This window comes from Vigna umbellata, chromosome 4, assembly GCF_029865625.1.
Source record: "Vigna umbellata cultivar VRB3 chromosome 4, Vumbellata_1.0, whole genome shotgun sequence".
NCBI lineage: Eukaryota > Viridiplantae > Streptophyta > Magnoliopsida > Fabales > Fabaceae > Vigna > Vigna umbellata.
Window position 1 is genome coordinate 56,161,518 of NC_142168.1, and position 24,932 is coordinate 56,186,449.

At 39.6% G+C, this 24,932-nt stretch overlaps 1 protein-coding gene across 1 annotated transcript; it reads left to right on the plus strand.

Annotated features, from left to right (window-relative positions):
• Positions 1-10,817: 10,817 nt before the first annotated feature.
• LOC148200646 (uncharacterized) lies at positions 10,818-11,426 on the plus strand. Its single transcript, XM_088113016.1, has one exon. The coding sequence runs from the start codon at positions 10,818-10,820 to the stop codon at positions 11,424-11,426; it is 609 nt and encodes a 202-aa protein (XP_087969142.1).
• Positions 11,427-24,932: the final 13,506 nt, after the last annotated feature.

The following is a 24,932-nucleotide window of genomic DNA, read 5'->3' on the forward strand; positions in this document are numbered from 1 at the left end:
TACCTGGGAGGCAACCCAGTTGATTGAATATTTCTGTTTGTTTATTTTTAGGGTTTGCATAAGCATTGTGAATATTGAATTGCAGGGAACCAGTGAGGGGCACATATGGGAGGCACGTAGGTTAAGAAAAGAAGGAAAAGAGCACTTCACGAAAGTGCCGCTGAGTGGTACTTTACCGCTGAGCGGTACTCTCGCAGAATAGGGTTTTAGTTCCCCTTAGCGGGACCCGAGCCCATTAGGGTATTTTTAAACCCTAAGCTGCGCATTCTTTCACACTTTCAGACTTTTCTTTGCACAAACACTCCCACATACCTTCTCCAAGGTTTTCCACATCTTTTCACTCTTCCCTCTTAAGAAAATTTCTGTTCCACTCACTTTTTCACTAGTGTGCCATCAAAGTTTGGGGTTGGAAGAGAGCATTCTAGCTTGGAAGCATTCTCATTGCATCTAGTATCTCCACCCAAGTAAGTAAAATGCATTTTGTTCATCCTAGGGTTTTGATTTTGAATATGATGGTTAAAGCATGAAGATTTAGGGGTTTTGATTTCTTGGCATGATTTGATGATATATTTGATGTTTGAACCGATTAAACTGCATGATTATGAACTGGAAAACTGAAAATTGCATTTGGGTGGAGTTAGGAAAGCTTTAAAACAGGTTTTTCAAAATCTGCAGAGTTACCGCTAAGGGGTAAACTGCCGCTGAGCGGCACTCTGCCATATTTGATTTTTTTTTTTTTTTGTTTTTGTGTGATCTGGAATGTGGTACTGGTGGCGCTGAGGGGAAATTCTGGCCCTCAGCGATGGTTTAGCTTCGAAAGGAGTTGTGTTCTTTGTTTTACTAATGATTAACATCATGTTCTGTGGTTTTGTATTTGTTTTGAATGTAGGAATGGCATCATCTTCAGGAAAAAGATTGAAAACCATGGCAACCAAGAGAAAGGAAAAGGAACCAGAGCAACCCCAATCTAGCAGGTTCCTCTCTAGGAAACATGAGAAGCAATTTAAAGTGGTTCAGGACAGGAGACTTCTGATGGAGAGAAAGGTTGGAATGATACCTAACCTTGCTCCTCAATTTGGAGAGCAAGTTTTAGGGAATAACTGGGGAAAGCTAGCCACTTATCCTGCACCTGCCAACATAGCTGTGGTTAAGGAATTTTACACCAATGCAAAGAAGATTGGTGATTATCCAGCTGAGAATTATTTGGGCTATGTCAGAGGCCAAGCTATCAGGTATGATCCTGATTCAATTAATAACTTTCTGGACACTGTATGGGCTGGTGAGCAGTGCCAGTTTGCTCTTTGCATGGAGGAAGGTGCTGATTATGAGGATGTGGAGAGAGTACTGTGTATACCTAGAGGACACTTCCAAAGGAATCGATCTGGCTCAGTGGTTAACATTAGGAGGACAGATTTGACTCCTCTTGCAAAGTATTGGATGGCGTTTTCTCATGCCAACATTCAGCCATGTTCACATGTGTCAGATATTACTCTCAGCAGGGCATTCTTCATCTACTGTGCTATCAGAAACTTGAATGTTAATATTGGGCAGGTGATAGCTGATGAGATTAGTGTGTGCGCCAATACTTCAAACAACAAAGCACCACTGGGACATCCTTCTTTGATCACGCACCTTTGCAAAATAGCTGGGGTGGACACTTCTGCTCCACCTTTTGAGAGGCCAAGAAAAGCTATTGATGAGGCCTACTATAGACAGTACTGTGGAGGTGATGATGCAGCTCAGCCAGTTCCACCACGCCGTGCTCGTAGAGAGAGAGGGCCAGCACAGAGCCAGACATCTGCTGAGACACATGAAGCAGAGCCATTCCAGATGAGGGACATGTATATGTCTCTTATAGGGGCTCAGTTGCAATCCATTCACAGAGGGCAGGTGGCCACTGCTGAGATGATTGTGGGGATGTATGATACACCTCCAGCCCACAGGTGGACTATGGATGAATTCCATAATGTGGTAGCATGGCCAGAGGAACCAGTGCATGGAGGAGGAGCTGAAGCAGCTGAAGCTTCAGCTAGAGATATGGAAGAAGATGAAGCTGATGAGGATGATGCATTTGAAGATGATGAAGATGAGGAGGAAGAGGAAGATACAGAGGACAGCTCAGATTGATGAGGAGCTGAGATAGCATTTACTGATGAATGCTATCATGTGCTTATGTTTTGTGCTTTAAGTTTTCTAAACTTATTTGTTTCTGTTTTTAGATTAGGGTTTGATGTACTTTATTTGAAACCTGGTTTGTTATGATGGTTTGCTATTAACTGTGATTGTGTGATAAGTAATACTGCATGATGCTTATGATTAATTGATGTTGAGATGATGTGCACATTAAAATGCTTATACAGGTGATTCACAAGCTTTGTGAACAAATGCATGATATCATGATTGTGATTGTGAAATTAAGCAGGATGTGTATGTCAAATGTGAATGAGCTTATATGTGAGATTTTGAGCTCCAGAGTTGTTATTGTTGAATGCTATTACTTTGACAGCATGAATGATTTTGCCCAAGTTTTCTATGATTGAATCAATTGCTTGTTTTGCATCATATGATCAAGGCCGTTTGTTGGAAACCTTTTTATTGGCCAAATTTGTAAAAGTTAGCCCACTAAAAGAGAACACTTTGTGTTCAATCCTTTTGAACCCTTAGCCTTGAATATACACTGAAACCTTTGATTGAAAAATCTTTACCTTGAGTTAAGTAGAAAATCTTGTGTGGTATTGTTAAATATTCAAGTTTGGGGTTGTTGGGAAAACATGAAAAGCATTGAGCTAAGAGCTAAAAAGTAAGAATATGCAAAGAAAAAGAAAAGAAAAGAAAAAGAAGCAAAGCTCAATGCAAAGGCAAAAGAAAGTTGGGAATGAATAAGATGATTGTGTTGTATGATTCTTTTAACTCAAGGATTTTGTGATCCAGAAAAACCAATTTTCTTGTTAGCCCAGCCACATTATAAGCCATAGAAAAGTCCTTGTGATGATGCATGCTTGTGAATGTTTTTGATTGTGGTAAAATGAAAGGCAAATTTGATTCATGTGACATTGTGATAGTAGAGTGAATGAGTGATCATCTTTTATACACTTGAGTGTGAGTGAAACACTTGACTTAGTGAGGAAATATTACATGAACACATGAACATCCATGCTTAATTGATTGATCATTCATGAAAATAGCATTTGTTGGAATTTAAATGACTTTGTGAACACTAAAGCATGTGCACATCTTGATTGAACTCTTGGTCATAAGTTTGAGTGAAGTTTTTACTTATCTTGAAAAGAAGATTTTTGAATGAAGTGAACCATCATATGAATTGGTTTAAAGATGGAGTTACATCTTATTTGCTTGAGGACAAGCAAAGTTTTAAGTTTGGGGTTGTGATAACAGTTGAAAAACTATTATTTTCATGATTAAAATTGACACTAAAAGCAACTTTTACACTTAGAAACTAGCTTGAAATCATGTTTTTCCTCATGTTTTTAGAAATAAGAGAGCTGGACAGGTTTATGCTTGATTTCAGTGTTTTTCTGCAGGTTTTAAGGTGAATTTGGTGAAAGAAGTGAAGAAGGAGAGAGATGAAATCAGAAAAGACAATAAAAAGTGCAAAAGGAGAAGCCGAAGTCACCGCTCAGCGGCAGTTTACCGCTGAGCGGCACTCAGGAGTTTGCGGGAGGTCCGCTGAGGGGCAAAATGGCCGCTGAGGGGAGAAAACAAGTCACGCACTCATCGCTGAGCGGTATTTTACCGCTGAGCGGTACTCTAGAAATCATGGGAGATCCGCTGAGGGGCAAAATGGCCGCTGAGGGGAGAAAACAAGTCACGCAATCACCGCTGAGCGGTAGTTTACCGCTGAGCGGCACTTTAATGGGCTTGGACTTGACTTTTTGTAATTTACGAATGATATATAAGCTTTAGGGTTTCCTAGGGTTAGGTATCTCTGGCTGGAACGAGGCAAACACTCTCTTTACCACCCCTTTGAAGGAGGATCTTGGATGCTGAGGCTTCCGCTTCACCTTTTTAGGGTTTATTCTTTCATTCTTTCATTGTAATTCATCTAGGTTCACCATGAATATGGTGAACTAACCTCTTTATGTTTGTTGGGGAATCAATGTAGTCTTGTGAAACTCTCATATATGGAATCTGTTTTTACATCTTTTAATTAAGACTTATGCTTTCTTTCATCATTAGTTAGGGTTTTTCCTCTTTGTTTAATGCTTGCATGGTTTAACTCATTCGATGCATGATTATTGGTTTTGTCGATACGGGAACGTACGGGGAAGTCTAGATCCGGGGAATTTCTCCCAATATGATATTGGTTGTCGTTAAGCTCCTGCACTTATGAACTGATCATTAGGAATGCTAGGAATTGTATGAACTCGTGATTAGGGAGAAGCCTTCTAGAAAGGTACTTTAGAGAGTGGCATTAACAATGATGATTTAAATGTTGAATTCCTAAAATATATGAGAGTGGATAAGATGAAATTGACCCCCAACAACATATTCATATCTATATTTCATTGAAAGTGTTTATCTTTTGCTTTTTGCCATTGATCAAAATTCATGCATACATGTTTATTTTCTGTCTTGCATTTTAAACCCCAAATATTTCGTTTGTAAGTCTTAGTTAATCAAGAAACCACATAACTAAACTAGGCCGTGAGTCCTTTGGGAAGAACGATACTTGGTCTAACCAAGTTTATTACTTGAACGATTCGGTCATACTTGCCGATTGAAAACAAGTTTGTGACATCATAATTTGGTGCTCATAAATTTGTCCATCAAGTTTTTGGGGGAGATAAGCACTGCCCCTATTCCATGTCCCATCACATTCGAGGCTCCGTCGAATAACACTGTCCATGCTTTTTCGTTTCGGTCTTCTTTGTTCTCTTCGAATAATCACAAAGGGGTTGATGAGCCAGGTATTCTGCTAGTGCGCTACCCTTGACAGATTTCTGAGTGACATATACGATGTCGTATTCTGACAATAGCATCTGCCATCGAGCTATCCTTCCAGTAAGAGCAGGCTTTTCAAAAATATACTTGATAGGATCCATCTTGGATATCAACCATGTGGAATGACTCAACATGTATTGCCTTAAACGATGAGCGGCCCATGCCAATGCGCAACAAGTCCGCTCTAACGATGAATATTGTTGTTCGCAGTCTATGAACTTCTTGCTCAAGTAATATATAGCGTGCTCTCTTTTGCCATCCTCATCATGCTGACCCAATACGCAACCCATTGACTTGTCCAATACAGTCAAATACAAAATGAGTGGCATTCCTGGTTCTGGTGGACGTAATACAGGAGGGTCCTGTAAGTATTGTTTGACTCTCTCAAAAGCGGCCTGACAATCCTCATTCCACACCACAGCCTGATTCTTTCGTAACAACTTGAACAGTGGTTCACAAGTAGCAGTTAATTGGGAGATGAATCTAGCAATGTAATTCAATCTACCCAAAAACCCTCGAACTTCTTTTTCCGTTTTAGGCGCAGGCATTTCCATTATCGCTCGCACTTTGTCTGGATCCACCTCTATCCCCCTCTGGCTGACAATAAAGCCCAACAATTTCCCGGATTTCACTCCAAATGTACATTTGGCGGGATTCAGCCTAAGCTTATACTTCCTCAATCTCTCGAATAACTTTCTCAAGTTGAGGACGTGTTCTTCTTCTGATTCGGACTTCACGATCATGTCGTCCACATAAACTTCAATCTCCTTGTGCATCATATCATGGAAAAGTGCCACCATCGCCCTTTGATACGTTGCCCCAGCATTCTTGAGTCCAAAAGACATCACCTTATAACAAAATGTGCCCCACAATGTAATAAAAGTCGTCTTTTCCATATCTTCTGGCGCCATCTTGATCTGGTTATACCCCGAAAAACCATCCATGAACGAAAACAGTGAATACTTGGCTGTATTATCAACTAGGGTGTCGATGTGTGGTAATGGGAAATTATCCTTTGGGTTTGCGCGATTCAAATCTTGATAATCGACACACATCCGAACTTTACCATCCTTCTTAGGAACCGGTACAATGTTTGCTACCCATTCTGGGTATCTCGCCACAGCTAGAAACCCTGCATCGAATTACTTCTGTACCTCCTCCTTGATCTTCAAGGACATTTCCGGTTTCATTCTTCTTAGCTTTTGCTTTACCGGATGGGCATTCCGGCTTGAGTGGGAGCTTGTGTTGTACAATATCTGTATCGAGGCCTGGCATGTCATTGTAAGACCAAGCAAACACATCCCTGAACTCCCTCAATAAGACACGTAAATTTTCTTTCACTTCTGCTTTCATGGCTGTACCGATCTTCACCTCCTTTATCTCATCCTCATTCCCTAAATTGAGTACTTCAACATCTTCTTAGTGAGGTTTTATCTCCTTACACTCTTGTTCCACTAGTCTCAACAGTTTAGGAGGGGGTTCCAGGTCGTCATCACAATCATCTTCCGTATTATTGACAGGGCGCCCAAAATCAGGAATATCGACATAATTACTTTCAAAACATTCATTGTCATATCTGCATTATTTAAGTTTACGAAAAGGAAATAAATAAACGGAAACACGACGAGGAATGCAAAATGATGATAAAACACAAACAAACACACTTTGATTATCGCGCTGAGCATAACAAACTAAAAGCGTCAACCCGTAAGTCATGAATCCTAAAACCCCGGGTAAAACTATAGGATTAATTAAAGTTATTACATCTCATTCAAATTAAGCATCACGGGCAAATTCAGCATCTTCCAGTTGTCGAGTCTTGCATCCGGGGAGCAGGCCCACATGAAACCGGAGCCTTCCGATCCATCTTCATCTCCCACAGCTGCTATGTGGCCAGCGTTAACCCAACCAGCGCTGCGAAAGCTCTCCTTGAGGTCACAGATACGAATTCTTCCCACTTTGGGCTCCCGTCTTTCCACCCGAGCCAGACTGCGCTCTCTCCTTTCTTCTATCAGCCTTCTCCTATCCTCCTTGGTGGGCTTGTATCCAAGGCCATACCTATTCTTGTTCTCGACGACCTCCAGGGGGAATGCTCGCCCCTGTCCATGTAAGACCCTTGTAAACTCAAAATTTTACCAAGTTGTAAAAATTTCAAGTTGTAGTGTAAAATAGAATGCTGTCAAAATTTGACATGGTTTACTATTTTATGTATAACTTTTTATACAATTAATATTTTGGGTTAATTCTTTTTCCATTAGAAAGTAGACTCAAAGAGGTTCGATTTGAGTACTCATACGTTTTTTTTCAACATCGGGAAGGGCCTCAACCAAATCAAACAAGTCACGAAAAACGTTATTTTGAGTTTTCTACTGGTTAATCGATTAACAGCTGTAGTTAATCGATTGTTACAGAGAAAATTCGTGTTTTAGCCTCTGGACTCGAGTTAATCGATTAGCACTTGAGTTAATCGATTAGCTACGTCAGTTATGGAAACATAACAGCCTGGAACACGTTTTTTTGAGCGTGCAAGGTTGGGGAATCTTCCCACAAACCATTCTTTCCGGATTTTGGGGCTGGAAAATGGATTAGGATGGCCAGATGTTGGTCTTTTATTGCTAAATTACAATATCTTGGGTCCTTGCTTGTCTTGGAGCCATTTCTTTAAATCCAAATCAGACTTGGAAGTTTGGAGAGAGTGGAGAGCTTTTTGGTGTGAGGAGAACGAAACTCTAAGTGTGCAGAGGTGTTGGAGCTTGCTTGGTCTACCAAGGAAGGGAAGAGTTACTCTCTTGGAAGAAGAAGTTAAGATCTTCAAGAGGTAAGGGGAGCTAATCTATGTATTTTACTTTGTGGAAAATTTGTATGAATTGGATGAAATGTTTTAAGCATATGGAGATGATGTTAGATTGATCCTTGATCTTTGGTTTTCTGTTTGAATCTATGGACTTGTTATTATCAATATGATAAGGTGAGATAATTAAATGATGGATTGAGAATTCTGAATATGAAAGAAGCTTGAAGGTAAAGTTGTAAGGGAAGTTAGATTTAATCTATGAATTCTGCATAAGTTGGATGATGAAATAATTGTGTAAGGTGATGAATATATGTGAATTGGATGATGGAAATTCGTTCTAGCATGTTGGTATATGCGTAAATGAAGTTTTGATGGATTTGGGTGTGAATTAGGGTGGTAAACAAGGAAGTTTTAACTCACTTTTCATGGAATACGAAAATTGTGTGTTTTGCTTAGTTAATGAATTTTTGGTTGGATGAATTGATGGAAGTATGAGATGATTATTGGAATTGTGTATGTTGGATCTGTGTTGACATGAAAATTCGGTGGTAGTGCTGTTATAAAGGAAATCAAGTGTCTTTATGGTCAATTTGGGCTATTTTAGAGGAAGTGAGGTAGGGATTTTGAGTAAATGAGGGCTGTAGTGTTCCTGGACTATTTGGGCAGTCTAGACAAGTCCATTGTGACTTGTTAGAAACATAAAAGTGGTCTAAAACATGTTCCAAGTAGTAGAATCAAATTTGGGTCCCTAAGTTGTTGAAGTTAGTGTTTTGGAGCTGAAAGTGAACTTTAATCACTTAAAAAAATGGTAGTAGAAATGCTTAGAATCATTTGGATAAGTTTAATTAAGTCTAAAACGAGAATTAAGAGTCTAAGAAGTTGAGAAAAGTGGTTAGAAATGGTCAAGGGAGGTTCTGCTACCATTCTGCAGAATTCTGCATGATGCGAAAAACTGACCGTTCGTCCATGTCGGATTTGGACGATCGGTCATGCCATGTGCTGAGTGGCGTTCGGTCAAATGTTGGTTTGGTTAACGTTCGTTCTTGGTAGTAGCGTTCGGTCATAATCATGCTTTGGCTTAGGCATTTAGCGTTCGTCCTTGTCTGGAGAGCGTTCGGTTTTAGGGGATGATATTAATAGCGTTCGGTCATTGGTTTAAATAACGATCGCTCAAGTTATGGTTTAGTAACGATCGCTCAGGTGTTGGTTAGTAGCGTTCGTTCATTCGCTGGTTTAGTAGTGTTCGGTCAGTTGATGGTTTAATTAGCGTTCGGTCTTCATAAGGTTTGATAGTAAAGCGCTCGTTCAATCAGTGTTGAATTCAATATGGTGTTCGGTTTTGAGTGTTCGGCCTAGTGTTTGATCTCACAGTGTTCGTCCATGAAGCGCTAGCATTAACAGCGTTCGTCCCAATAGTGCTCGACTAAGAGTAACAACGCTCGTCCCAATACTGCTCGACTAAGAGTAACAGCGTTCGTCCAAACAGTGTCCGTCCAATGGTTTATGACGTTCGTCCAAATAGTTAACTCGCACCTGCACTTTGCAGAATTTGTTTTCGTTAGTTTTGGGGGTTCCGGATGTCCGTTTTGGACGTTCTCTAGGTCGGTTTGGGGGTTCTTGACCCTTCCGGAACTGTTGGTAATGGTTTCAAACCTGTTTGAGTTACCTAAAAATGAGTATTAAAAGGATATAAAGAAAATGTGTTAGGTGTACACTGTTTTGAGTTGTTTGATATATCTATTTGATATGGGAATGTTGGGTGATCTGTTTGAGATTGCAAATTGATAGGAGAATGATGTTTGAATGGTTAAGTACTGTTGAAATCATGGTTGTATATGATTTGATTATAAGTTTCATGTTAAATGAAGAACGTGAATTGTTTAAAATTTGGTATTATGATGATGATATGATATGTGCGTTATGGTATGGTTGGATTGGTATTGTGAGGATTATTGGATATGTGTATTTTTGGCTGCTTGGTGTCATTAAATGAGTGGTGGATAGTAAGCGTTGTGGTTGCTGGCCCGGGAAAGCTCTATAGAGTGATGGGAAGTAACCCTATACACGTTTGACGTGTGTAACCGCCCGGGGAATCTCTTACATTTATGTAAGAGTGATGGGGGTGACGTGGGGTACTAGTCCGGTGAAGCTCATTACAAATTTGATTGGCGTTGTGCTTGCGGGCCCGGGGAATCTCTTTAGGCGAGTGATGAGGGGTATACTTGCACTTGTCCGGGGAAGCTCTTGATTAGAATGATGGAGGGTGATTTGTGTACTTGCTCGGGGAATCTCCCTATAGAGTGATGGGAAGCAGCACTACACATTAGGGTAATGTGTAACGGCCCGGGGAAGCTCTAAAAGGAGTGATGGGAGTGACGCTAGTACATATTGGTGTATGTATTTTGATTGATCTGTAATATTGGTGGATGTAGTCTGATTTATTTTGTAATGCATATTGGTGTATGCATTCTAATTTGATATTTTGATACATATTGGTATATGCATATGGTTGAAGCATAATTCGTACTTGGGTATATAGTTTGATCTGGTTAAGGTGTGGATGATAGTATGTTATTATGAGTATATTTATGATGTATATGAATTGTATTTTTGTTAGCTCACCCTTGCTTGTTTGTGCATGTGAATGCGATGATCGTGTAATGTGTGATGTTATACGGGAGCAGATGTTATTGCAGATGTGATGGCTGAATTTTCTGAACATGCATAAAGGATGAAAGAGAGATGGGATAGATAATTGGGAATGTATTTGTTTATATTCGATCCTGACTATTTAAACGTTTTATTTTCGGAATAATCGGTTTGTAATAAATAACGTACTATTTTTCCGTTGAGGTTGAATATTAAAAATTTGAATTTTTACTTACGTGTTTTACGGAAAAATTTGTCGGCGTAACACCAAATTTCGGGGTGTTACAGTTGTGGTATCAGAGCAGTGATTCTTTTCCGAAAATAAAAATTTTTGGGAATTGGGGAGTGAGAAAATCTATCATGCATTCTTGTAATTTTCTTGTTTGTTTATGAAATTGATTGTGTCATTACTATGCGTGTAAAGAGCATCATGTCTAGGAGAACTGAGAATGGAAACTCTCACAATGTGACTGAGAGAATCGAAGGAGTTGTTGGTGCTATCGAGAGGGTGGTTGACATCCTACACCACAATGCTACGACTGGGCCGAGAGACCAACCCGGTCTGACCCATTTTATGCGCCACAATTCCTCTAAGTTTGATGGGAGTGCCACCCCTGACGAAGCAGAGTACTGGATCCGTGAAATCGAGAAAGTCTTCGAAGCAATATCTTGCCCAGAAGACAAGAAGGTGATTTTTGCAGCCTTTCTGCTGACTAGAGAGGCTGAATACTGGTGGAGCGGGGTTAAACGACTGATGGAGACCAACGGGGAAGTTCCTACCTGGGATAGTTTCAAACTCCAATTTCTGGAGAAATATTTTCCTAGAAGCGCAAAGTTCGCAAAAGAGATTAAATTTCTGAGTTTACGCCAAAGACTGATGTTTGTGCACGAGTACGTGGTGAAATTTGATCAACTTTCGAGGTACTATTCACAGCCCCTCCCAGAAGAATGGAAGTGTCAAAAGTTTGAAGAAGGCCTAAGACATGAGTTGAAGAAAGCTGTTGTACCATTGAATATTTGACATTTCTTGACTATGGTGGAAACCGCTAAGAGGGTGGAGAGGCTGGAGACAGATCCAGAGAGGATTATTAGACCTCATAGAGGAAACTCATCCGGGACTAAATTTCAGAAGAAGCCCTATAATCGACCACATAGGCCACAACAAGGACCAATGAAGTGTTTTAATTATGGAGAAGCGCATTTCAAGCGTGATTGTCCTCAACTCAGGGGAACAAAACCATTTGTCAGGAGATGCTTCATTTGCAATGAACCGGGACATTATGCCAACATGTGTCCCAATAGGATGACGAATAGTGGACCGAAGCCACAAGTCTTAACAGGAGCGAAGCCTCAAGCTACAGGGAGAGTGTTTGCTATGACCGGAGAAGAGGCTACTCAGTTAGGTAACCTTATCTTAGACACTTGCATGATGCTTGGAAAGTGTGTACATGTTTTGTTTGATTCAGGAGCTACGCACTCCTTTGTATCCTTGTCTTGTTTGGAAAAACTTGGTTTGCCAGTAAGTGATCTAGGATGTGAGCTAGTAGTTTCGACACCAGCATCTGGACATATAACAACTAGTTCAGTCTGTGTCGGATGTCCGATCTTCGTAGCAGGGCGTAAGTTTAAAGTAAACTTGATTTCCCTGCCTCTTCAAGGTCTGGATGTTATTCTAGGCATGGATTGGTTGACTGCAAATCACATTCTTCTCGACTGTGGACGACAACAGTTGGTGTTTCCGGACTCTGACGATTTTAAGTTGATCACAACTAAGGAAGCCTTGAAGGAGGTCAGTAATGGAGCCACATGTTTTGTAGTGATGGCTCAGGAGAAGAAGAAGAGTTCTGGAGAAAAAGCAATGAGAATCCCAATGGTAGAGGAGTTTACGGATGTCTTTCCGGATGAAGTTCCAGGATTACCACCAAGCAGAGAAGTAGAGTTCTCCATTGATCTAGTCCCAGGAGCTGGACCAGTGTCTGTGGCCTCGTATAGGATGGCTCCGGTAGAATTGGTCGAACTAAAGAAGCAGATTGAAGAGTGTTAGAAAAGAAATTCATCAAGCCAAGTGTTTCACCTTGGGGGGCACCAGTACTATTAGTGAAGAAGAAGGATGGAAGTTCGAGGTTATGCATTGATTACCGACAGTTAAACAAGCTGACGATCAAGAACAAGTATCCATTACAGAGGATTGAAGACTTGTTGGATCAATTGTGTGCAGCTGGCGTGTTTTCAAAGATCGATTTAAGGTCTGGGTACCATCAGATCCTAGTGAAGCCTGAAGACAGAAAGAAGACAGCCTTTCGGTCACGTTACGGTCACTACGAGTATGTGGTGATGCCGTTCGGAGTGACCAATGCTCCTGCAATATTTATGGATTACATGAATCGAATCTTCCGGCCTTGGTTAGATAAGTTTGTTGTTGTGTTCATAGACGACATTCTCATTTATTCTAAGGATCAGAAAGAGCATGCTGAACATTTGAGGACAGTGTTAGAAACACTCAGGGAGCACCAGTTGTTCGGGAAATTATCCAAGTGCGAGTTTTGGTTGGATGAGGTACAGTTTCTAGGTCATGTGATTTCTGCCCAAGGAATTTCTGTGGATCCAACCAAAGTAGAAGCAGTGTTGAAGTGGGAACGTCCAAAAACAGTATCCGAGGTGAGGAGTTTTGTGGGCCTAGCCGGGTACTACAGGAGATTTGTCAAAGATTTCTCAAGGATAGTAGGTTCACTAACGCAGTTGACTCGGAAGGATCAACCATTCTCTTGGACGGACAAGTGTGAAGCAAGCTTTGAAGAGATGAAGAGAATGCTGACAAGTGCTCTAGTGCTAATGATCCCAGATACTTCGAAGGTTTTTGAAGTGTTTTGCGACGCTTCACACCAAGGACTTGGATGTGTGTTAATGCAAGAGAAGAGACCCGTGGCCTACGCATCGAGGCAATTGAAGGTACATGAAAGGAATTACCCAACACACGACCTCGAGTTAGCCACTGTTGTTTTCGCTCTGAAGGCTTGGAGACATTATCTTTATGGATCATGTTTTCAGGTCTTTAGTGATCATAAGAGCTTGAAGTATCTTTTCGATCAGAAGGAGTTAAATATGAGGCAGAGAAGATGGATGGAATACTTGAAGGACTTTGACTTTGACTTACAGTACCATCCAGGAAAGGAAAATGTTGTTGCAGATGCTTTGAGCAGGAAGCGGATACAGATGTCAGCTATGATGGTTAAGGAACTAGAGCTAATCGAAAAGTTTAGAGATATGAACTTGGGTTTACAATTGAACCAAGATCATATTTGGTGTAGTCATTTGAAGATCACAAGTGACTTCTTGGAGAAGATTAAAGCAGAGCAAAAAGAAGACGCAAACTTACAACAGACGGTGGAGTTGTTAGGGACAGAGCAGGCTAAGGATTTTAGTCTAGGAGCTGACGGAGTTTTGCGGTTCAAAAACAGGGTGTGTGTTCCAGCAAAGTTGGAATTAATAAGAAAGATTCTGGAAGAAGGACATAAGAGTCGTCTTAGCATACATCCTGGTATGACTAAGATGTACAAGGACCTAAAGGATTCTTTTTGGTGGACTGGAATGAAAAAGGATGTGGCGGAATTTGTCTCCTCTTGTCTAACTTGTCAGAAGGCTAAAATTGAGCATCAAAGACTAGGAGGAATGCTGCAACAGTTGGAAATTCCCCAGTGGAAGTGGGATGACATATCAATGGACTTTGTGACTCATTTACCAAGGTCTTCGAGAGGTCATGATTCTATATGGGTGATTGTGGACAGGTTGACAAAGTATGCTCATTTCTTACCCATCAACCAGAAGATGTCATTGGATAAGCTAGCAGAACTTTACATTAAGGAGATAATAAGGTTGCATGGAGTGCCCAAGAGCATTATTTCAGATCGTGATCCAAGATTTACGTCAAGGTTTTGGAAGAAGATGCAAGAATCTTTGGGTACAGAGTTAAGGATGAGTTCAGCTTATCATCCCCAAACGGATGGACAGTCTGAAAGGACTATACAATCCTTGGAAGATTTGCTGAGAGCATGTGTGCTGGATCACTTAGGAATTTGGAGTGAGGTGTTACCTTTGGTAGAGTTCACGTACAACAATAGCTTTCACGCGAGCATTGGAATGGCACCGTATGAAGCTCTCTATGGGAGAAGGTGTAGGACGCCTTTGTGCTGGTTCCAAGATGGGGAAGTAATATCGGTGGGTCCAGAGTTGTTACAGAAGACAACCGAGAAGGTTAAGCTGATACAAGAAAGGATGCGTGCAACACAGAGTAGGCAGAAGTCTTATGCAGACAAACGACGGAGACCTCTTGAGTTCGAGGTGGGAGATCATGTTTTTCTACGAGTCTCTCAGATGACAGGAGTTGGAAGAGCCATCAAGTCAAGGAAGTTATCTCCGAAGTTTCTTGGACCATTTAAGATTATCAAAAGGATAGGACCGGTAGCATATGAAATTGCACTACCTCCTCAATTGGAAAATTTACACAATGTGTTTCACGTTTCTCAGTTGAGGAAGTATGTGTCAAACCCTGATCATGTGCTCGAATTGGATGATGTTCAAATCAGAGAAGACTTGTCATTGGATACGAAACCTGTGCGAGTACTGGATGTTCAGTCGAAGCAGTTGAGAGGGAAGGATATTCGTACAGTGAAAGTGTTGTGGAATGAGAAGACTAAAGAAATGACTTGGGAATTGGAAGAAGAAATGAAAAATCTTCTTCTTTTGGTTAACAAGTACAATTTTCGAGTATGAAAATTTTAAAGGAGGGGAGAATGTAAGACCCTTGTAAACTCAAAATTTTACCAAGTTGTAAAAATTTCAAGTTGTAGTGTAAAATAGAATGCTGTCAAAATTTGACATGGTTTACTATTTTATGTATAACTTTTTATACAATTAATATTTTGGGTTAATTCTTTTTCCATTAGAAAGTAGACTCAAAGAGCTTCGATTTGAGTACTCATACGTTTTTTTTCAACATCGGGAAGGGCCTCAACCAAATCAAACAAGTCACGAAAAACGTTATTTTGAGTTTTCTACTGGTTAATCGATTAACAGCTGTAGTTAATCGATTGTTACAGAGAAAATTCGTGTTTTAGCCTCTGGACTCGAGTTAATCGATTAGCACTTGAGTTAATCGATTAGCTACGTCAGTTATGGAAACATAACAGCCTAGAACACGTTTTTTTGAGCGTGCAAGGTTGGGGAATCTTCCCACAAACCATTCTTTCCGGATTTTGGGGCTGGAAAATGGATTAGGATGGCCAGATGTTGGTCTTTTATTGCTAAATTACAATATCTTGGGTCCTTGCTTGTCTTGGAGCCATTTCTTTAAATCCAAATCAGACTTGGAAGTTTGGAGAGAGTGGAGAGCTTTTTGGTGTGAGGAGAACGAAACTCTAAGTGTGCAGAGGTGTTGGAGCTTGCTTGGTCTACCAAGGAAGGGAAGAGTTACTCTCTTGGAAGAAGAAGTTAGGATCTTCAAGAGGTAAGGGGAGCTAATCTATGTATTTTACTTTGTGGAAAATTTGTATGAATTGGATGAAATGTTTTAAGCATATGGAGATGATGTTAGATTGATCCTTGATCTTTGGTTTTCTGTTTGAATCTATGGACTTGTTATTATCAATATGATAAGGTGAGATAATTAAATGATGGATTGAGAATTCTGAATATGAAAGAAGCTTGAAGGTAAAGTTGTAAGGGAAGTTAGATTTAATCTATGAATTCTGCATAAGTTGGATGATGAAATAATTGTGTAAGGTGATGAATATATGTGAATTGGATGATGGAAATTCGTTCTAGCATGTTGGTATATGCGTAAATGAAGTTTTGATGGATTTGGGTGTGAATTAGGGTGGTAAACAAGGAAGTTTTAACTCACTTTTCATGGAATACGAAAATTGTGTGTTTTGCTTAGTTAATGAATTTTTGGTTGGATGAATTGATGGAAGTATGAGATGATTATTGGAATTGTGTATGTTGGATCTGTGTTGACATGAAAATTCGGTGGTAGTGCTGTTATAAAGGAAATCAAGTGTCTTTATGGTCAATTTGGGCTATTTTAGAGGAAGTGAGGTAGGGATTTTGAGTAAATGAGGGCTGCAGTGTTCCTGGACTATTTGGGCAGTCTAGACAAGTCCATTGTGACTTGTTAGAAACATAAAAGTGGTCTAAAACATGTTCCAAGTACTAGAATCAAATTTGGGTCCCTAAGTTGTTGAAGTTAGTGTTTTGGAGCTGAAAGTGAACTTTAATCACTTAAAAAATGGTAGTAGAAATGCTTATAATCATTTGGATAAGTTTAATTAAGTCTAAAACGAGAATTAAGAGTCTAAGAAGTTGAGAAAAGTGGTTAGAAATGGTCAAGGGAGGTTCTGCTACCATTCTGCAGAATTCTGCATGATGTGAAAAACTGACCGTTCGTCCATGTCGGATTTGGACGATCGGTCATGCCATGTGCTGAGTGGCGTTCGATCAAATGTTGGTTTGGTTAACGTTCGTTCTTGGTAGTAGCGTTCGGTCATAATCATGCTTTGGCTTAGGCATTTAGCGTTCGTCCTTGTCTGGAGAGCGTTCGGTTTTAGGGGATGATATTAATAGCGTTCGGTCATTGGTTTAAATAACGATCGCTCAAGTTATGGTTTAGTAACGATCGCTCAGGTGTTGGTTAGTAGCGTTCGTTCATTCGCTGGTTTAGTAGTGTTCGGTCAGTTGATGGTTTAATTAGCGTTCGGTCTTCATAAGGTTTGATAGTAAAGCGCTCGTTCAATCAGTGTTGAATTCAATATGGTGTTCGGTTTTGAGTGTTCGGCCTAGTGTTTGATCTCACAGTGTTCGTCCATGAAGCGCTAGCATTAACAGTGTTCGTCCCAATAGTGCTCGACTAAGAGTAACAACGCTCGTCCCAATAGTGCTCGACTAAGAGTAACAACATTCGTCCAAACAGTGTCCGTCCAATGGTTTATGACGTTCGTCCAAATAGTTAACTCGCACCTGCACTTTGCAGAATTTGTTTTCGATAGTGTTGGGGGTTCCGAATGTCCGTTTTGGACGTTCTCTAGGTCGTTTTGGGGGTTCTTGACCCTTCCGGAACTGTTGGTAATGGTTTCAAACCTGTTTGAGTTATCTAAAAATGAGTATTAAAAGGATATAAAGAAAATGTGTTAGGTGTACACTGTTTTGAGTTGTTTGATATATCTATTTGATATGGGAATGTTGGGTGATCTGTTTGAGATTGCAAATTGATAGGAGAATGATGTTTGAATGGTTAAGTACTGTTGAAATCATGGTTGTATATGATTTGATTATAAGTTTCATGTTAAATGAAGAACGTGAATTGTTTAAAATTTGGTATTATGATGATGATATGATATGTGCGTTATGGTATGGTTGGATTGGTATTGTGAGGATTATTGGATATGTGTATTTTTGGCTGCTTGGTGTCATTAAATGAGTGGTGGATAGTAAGCGTTGTGGTTGCTGGCCCGGGAAAGCTCTATAGAGTGATGGGAAGTAACCCTATACACGTTTGACGTGTGTAACCGCCCGGGGAATCTCTTACATTTATGTAAGAGTGATGGGGGTGACGTGGGGTACTAGTCCGGTGAAGCTCATTACAAATTTGATTGGCGTTGTGCTTGCGGGCCCGGGGAATCTCTTTAGGCGAGTGATGAGGGGTATACTTGCACTTGTCCGGGGAAGCTCTTGATTAGAGTGATGGAGGGTGATTTGTGTACTTGCTCGGGGAATCTCCCTATAGAGTGATGGGAAGCAGCACTACACATTAGGGTAATGTGTAACGGCCCGGGGAAGCTCTGAAAGGAGTGATGGGAGTGACGCTAGTACATATTGGTGTATGTATTTTGATTGATCTGTAATATTGGTGGATGTAGTCTGATTTATTTTGTAATGCATATTGGTGTATGCATTCTAATTTGATATTTTGATACATATTGGTATATGCATATGGTTGAAGCATAATTCGTACTTGGGTATATAGTTTGATCTGGTTAAGGTGTGGATGATAGTATGTTATTATGAGTATATTTATGATGTATATGAATTGTATTTTTGTTAGCTCACCCTTGCTTGTTTGTGCATGTGAATGCGATGATCGTGTAATGTGTGATGTTATACGGGAGCAGATGTTATTGCAGATGTGATGGCTGATGTTTCTGAACATGCATAAAGGATGAAAGAGAGATGGGATAGATAATTGGGAATGTATTTGTTTATATTCGATCCTGACTATTTAAACGTTTTATTTTCGGAATAATCGGTTTGTAATAAATAACGTACTATTTTTCCGTTGAGGTTGAATATTAAAAATTTGAATTTTTACTTACGTGTTTTACGGAAAAATTTGTCGGCGTAACACCAAATTTCGGGGTGTTACAGTCCACACTTGCCCAAACCTTTCCCATGCATATAACCTTCTTTTAGCATGACTTTGGCCATCATGATAGAAGCACGTGACAGATGCGGGTTGACCGCGAATGGCTCCACATAGGTGTTTGATAACAGTTGAAAAACTGTTATTTTCATGCTTAAAGTTGATACTAAAAGCAACCTTTAGACTTAGAAACTAGCTTGAAATCATGCCTTTTGTTTATATTTTCAGAAATAAGAGAGCTGGACAGGTTTATGCTTGATTTAAGTGTTTTTGTGCAGGTTTTGAGGTGAATTTGGTGAAAGAAGTGAAGAATAAGAGAGAGGACATTAGAAAAGACAAGAAAGAGTGCAAAAAGGAGAAGTCGAAGGCACCGCTCAGCGGCAAACTACCGCTGAGCGGCACTCAAGAGGTGACGTTGGAACCGCTGAGGGGCAAAATGGCCGCTGAGGGGAAGAAAGAAGACGCGCAATCACCGCTGAGCGGTAAATACCGCTGAGCGGCACTTTTTGGGCTTGGACTTTTGTAATCTTTTGTAACTCTAGATTAGTATATAAGGGCTTGCACGTCCTATAGTTAGGCATCTTTGGCAGAAACGAGGCAAACACTCTCTCTTTCACCCCTTTGAAGGAGGATCTTGGATGCTCAGGCTACCTCTTCACCTTTATTGGGTTTATTCTTTCATACTTTCATTGTAATTCATCTAGGTTCACCATGAATATGGTGAACTAAACCTTGTATGTTTGTTGGGGAATCAAAGTAATCTCTTGAAGCTCTCATATATGGATTTGTTGAGTACATCTTAGAATTAAGACATATGCTTTCTTTCATCATTAGTTAGGGTTTTTCCTCTTTGCTCAATGCTTGCATTGTTTAACTCATTCTAATGCATGATTATTGGTTTTGTTGATACGGACACGTACGGGGAAATCTAGATCCGGGGAATTTCTCTCAATATTATACTGACAATATTCTATTGATTGCCTTAAGCTCCTGCGCAAAATAAACTAATCATTAGGAATGCTAGGAATTGTATGAACTATTTGATTAGGGAGAAGCCATCTAGAATGGTACTTTAGAGAGTGGCATTAACAATGATGATTTGAATGTTGAATTCCTAAAATGTATGAGAGTGGATGAGATGAAATTGACCCCCAACAACATATTCATTCATATATTCCATTGAAAGTGTTTATCTTTTGTCTTTGCCATTGATCAAAATTCATGCATACATGTTTATTTTCTGTCTTGCATTTTAAACCCAAATATTTCGTTTGTAAGTCTTAGTTAATCAAGAAACCACATAACTAAACTAGGCCGTGAGTCCTTTGGGAAGAACGATACTTGGTCTTACCAAGTTTTATTACTTGAACGATTCGGTCATACTTGCCGACTGTGAAACAAGTTTGTGACATCATATTTTGGTGCTTACAAATTTGTCCATCAAGTTTTTGGCGCCGTTGCCGGGGATTCGTGGTTTAACTGGTTAATTTGTGTGATTATTGATTATCTTTGACTTATTTTTTTTATTTTATTTTAAATTTCGAATTTTTATTTTATTTTATTTTATTTTTCTGTTTATATTTTTCAGTTTGTATTTTATTTGATTTTATTTTATTTTATTTTTTTTCTGTTTTCTGTTTTTCTGTTTTCTGTTTTTTATTTTTCGGTTTTTTATTTTTCGGTTTTTATTTGATTTTATTTTATCTTTTTAGATTAGATTTTATTTTATTAGATTTTATTTTTGTTATCTTTTTAGGTTAGATTTTATTTTATTCTTATTCTATCTTTTAGGTTAGGTTAGATTTTATTTTATTTTATCTTTTAGATTAGATTTTATTTTTTAGATTAGGTTTTATTCTATTTTATTTGATTCTATCTTCTAAATCTTTTATCTTCTTATATCTTTTCAATCTTTATTTTCTTCTATATCTTTTTGTGCTAACAATTGTTTTTAGGGTTTTGTGCCTAATGTCTGCAGAATGCAATTTGGTCAAGAGTTTAACTATAGGGGCACTCAATTCTACCAAAGTAATCTCAACCAATGGTGGGAACCTCACTCAAGCATGGATCAAAGCCAATTTTGGCAAGCTGCTGGACAATTTGAGAACCAACCACAACAACAATGGCAGCAACAACCCTTTCTATCAGGAAGTTTGGATAGGTTGGAGGACACCCTTCAACGATTTTTGAAAAATTCCGACTCTACTCAGAAAAGCATTGAAGAATCATGTAAAAGAATGGAGATGCAACTTCGTCACATTAGTCAGATATTAAATGATGATGTTAATACTGATGTTAACCTTAAGGAGGAAGGGCAAGTCATTATCACTGAAAGTGACAAGATTCTTGATGAGGAAAAATTAGAGGGAGATGAGGAAAGGGTAGAGAGAAAAGAGAAAGAAGAGTTGAGTGAGAAAGATAAAGATGAAGAAAAAGAAAAAGAATTGGTTGAGAGAGAAGAGAGAAAGAAAATTTGTGTGAAGATAAAGAAGTTGAGGAGAAAAAGAGAAAGGAAGAAAAAAATAAAAGAAGAGAAAAAGAGAAAATTTGGGGAGAGAAAGCGTAAGAAAAAGAAGATGAGAGGAAAGAAGAAGAAATCATATGAAAAATCACATCCTCATCTAAAGAAGAATCATAGGAAGGAAAAGAAATTCAAGTGCTTTATGGAAATCTTCAAGAAATTGGAGATTAAAGTTCCTATGATTGAGACACTGCAACAGGTTCCTGGTTTGATCAAATTTCTGAAGAAGTTCAGTAGGAAGAAGAAGAAAAAGAAGAAGGAACTTGAGCTTTACTGGGTCAAGCTAATGACATTAAAAGAGCGCTTGCTGGGAGGCAACCCAGTGAATTTTAAAACTTTTGATTTGGTTTTGTAATTTGTAATTTGTGAACATTATTCTGGACATTATTTTGTTGGATTTAGCATCTACTGAAGGATGCTAGGTGGTTAAGTATCTACTGAAGGATACTAAGTTTGTAACACCTACTGATGGGTGTTAGTGAGAAGATTTTGCACCTACTGATGGGTGCTGGTAAGTTTGAAACACCTACTGATGGGTGTTGGTGGATTTTGGGTCAGGCTCGTGACGTTAAACAAGCGCTACCTGGGAGGCAACCCAGTTGATTGATTGTTTTCTGTTTGTTTATTTTTAGGATTTGCATAAGCATTTTTAACATTGAATTGCAGGGAACTTATGAGGGGTATGCTAGGAAGGCACGTAGGTCAAGAAAAGAAGGAGAAGGGCACATCAAGAAAGTGCCGCTAAGCGGCAATTACCGCTGAGCGGTACTATCGCAGATGGGCTTAAGTTCCCCTTAGCGGAACCCGAGCCCATTGGGGTATTTTTAAACCCTAAGCTGCGCGTTTTTACATTCTTTCAAGCTCTTCTCTGCACTAAGACTCCCACATATCTCCTCTTAGGTTTCCCACATCTTTTCACTCTTCCCTCTTAAGAAAATCTCTCTTCTATTCACTTTTTCACTAGTGTGCCATCAAAGTTTGGGGTTGGAAGAGAGCATTCTAGTTTGAAGGCATTCTCATTGCATCTAGTATCTCCACCCAAGTAAGTAAAATGCATTTTGTTCATTCTAGGGTTCTTGAAATTGACTGTGATTGTCAAAGCATGAATATTTAGGGGTTTTGATTTCTATGCATGATTTGATGATATATTTGATGTTTGAACCGATTAAACTGCTTGATTATGAACTGGAAAACTGAAAATTGCATTTGGGTGGAGTTAGGACAGTTTAAAAACGAGATTTGCAAAAATCTGCAGATCACCGCTGAGCGGCATTTACCGCTGAGCGGCACTCTGCCAGATTTGCTTTTTCTGGTTTGTTGCGTGTTTGAATGTGGCACTGGTGGCGCTGAGGGGAAATTCTGGCCCTCAGCGGTGGTTTAGCTTCAAAAGGAGTTTTGTTTTATGTTTACTAATGATTAACATCATGTTCTGTGGTTTTGGATTTATGTTTGAATGCAGGAATGGCATCCTCTTCAGGAAAGAGATTGAAAACCATGGCAACCAAGAGAAAGGAAAAGGAACCAGAGCAGCCCCATAATGGCAGGTTCCTCTCTAGGAAACATGAGAAGCACTTTAGGGTGGTTCAGGACAGGAGACTTCTAATGGAGAGAAAGGTTGGAATGATACCTAACTTTGCTCCTCAATTTGGAGAGCAAGTGTTAGGGAATGATTGGGGAAAGCTAGCCACTTATCCAGCACCTGCCAACATAGCTGTGGTGAAGGAATTTTACACCAATGCAAAGAAGATTGGTGATTATCCAGCTGAGAATTATTTGGGCTATGTTAGAGGCCATGCTATCAGGTATGATCCTGAATCCATAAATAACTTTCTGGATACTGTGTGGGCTGGTGAGCAATGCCAGTTTGCTCTTAGCATGGAGGAAGGTGCTGACTTTGAGGATGTTGAGAGAGTATTGTGCATACCTGGAGGACACTTCCAAAGGAATAGATCTGGCTCAGTGGTTAATATTAGGAGGACAAATTTGACTCCTCTTGCAAAGTATTGGATGGCATTTTCTCATGCCAACATTCAGCCATGTTCACATGTGTCAGATATTACTCTTAGCAGGGCACTCTTCATCTACTGTGCTATCAGAAACTTGAATGTTAATATTGGGCAGGTGATAGCTGATGAGATTAGTGTGTGTGCTAACACCTCAAACAACAAAGCACCACTGGGACATCCTTCTTTGATCACTCACCTTTGCAAGCTAGCTGGGGTGGACACTTCTGTTCCACCATTTGAGAGGCCAAGAAAAGCTATAGATGAGGCCTATTACAGACAGTACTGTGGAGGTGAGGAGGCAGCCCAGCCAGTGCCACCACGCCAGGCTCGTAGAGAGAGAAGGCCAGCACAGAGCAGGACTTCTGCTGATACTCATGAGGCAGAACCATTCCAGATGAGGGACATGTATATGTCTCTTATAGGTGCTCAGTTGCAGTCCATCCACAGAGGGCAGGTGGCCACGGCTGAGATGATAGTGGGGATGTATGATACCCCTCCAGCACACAGGTGGACTATGGATGAATTCCATAATGTGGTAGCTTGGCCAGAAGAACCATGGCATGGAGGAGCTGAAGCAGCTGAAGCTTCAGCCCGAGACATGGATGAAGATGAAGCTGAGGAGGAGGATGCATTTGATGAAGATGATGATGAAGAGGAAGAGGAAGATACAGAGAGCTCGGACTGATGAGGAGCTGAGATAGCATTTACTGATGAATGCTATCATATGATTATGCTTTTGTGGTTTAAGTTTTCTGAACTTATTTGTTTTTGTTTTTAGATTAGGGTTTGATGTACTCTATTTGAAACCTGGTTTCTTGTGATGGTTTGCTATTAACTGTGATTGTGTGATAAGTAATGCTTGATGATGCTTATTGATTGATTGATGTTGAGATGATGTGCACATTAAAATGCTTATACAGGTGATTCACAAGCTTTGTGAACAAATGCATGATATCATGATTGTGATTGTGAAATTAAGCAGGATGTGTATGTCAAATGTGAATGAGCTTATATGTGAGGTTTTGATCTCCAGAGTTGTTATTGTTGAATGCTATTACTTTGAAAGCATGAATGACTTTGCCCAGGTTTTCTATGATTGAATCAATTGCTTGTTTTGCATCATATGATCAAAGGCCGTGTTTTTGAAACCCTTTTTATTGGCCAAAATTCATAAAGTTAGCCTTCTAAAAGAGAAAACGTTGTGTTCTATCCGTTGAACCCTTAGCCTTAAATATACACTGAACACCCTTGATTGAAAATCTTTACCTTGAGTTAAGTAGAAGATCTTGTGTGGTATTGTTAAATGTTCAAGTTTGGGGTTATTGGGGAAACATGAAAAAGGAAAAAGCATTGAGCTAAGAGCTAAAAAGTAAGAATATGCAAAGAAAAGAAAAGAAAAAGAAGCAAAGCTCAATGCAAATGCAAAAGCAAAGGCAAAAGAAAGTTGGGAATGAATAAGAAGATTGTGTTGTTATGACTCTCTTAACTCAAGGATTTTGTGATCTAGAAAAACCAATTTTCTTGTTAGCCCAGCCACATTATAAGCCATTGAAAAGTCCTTGTGATGATGCATGCTTGTGAATGTATTTG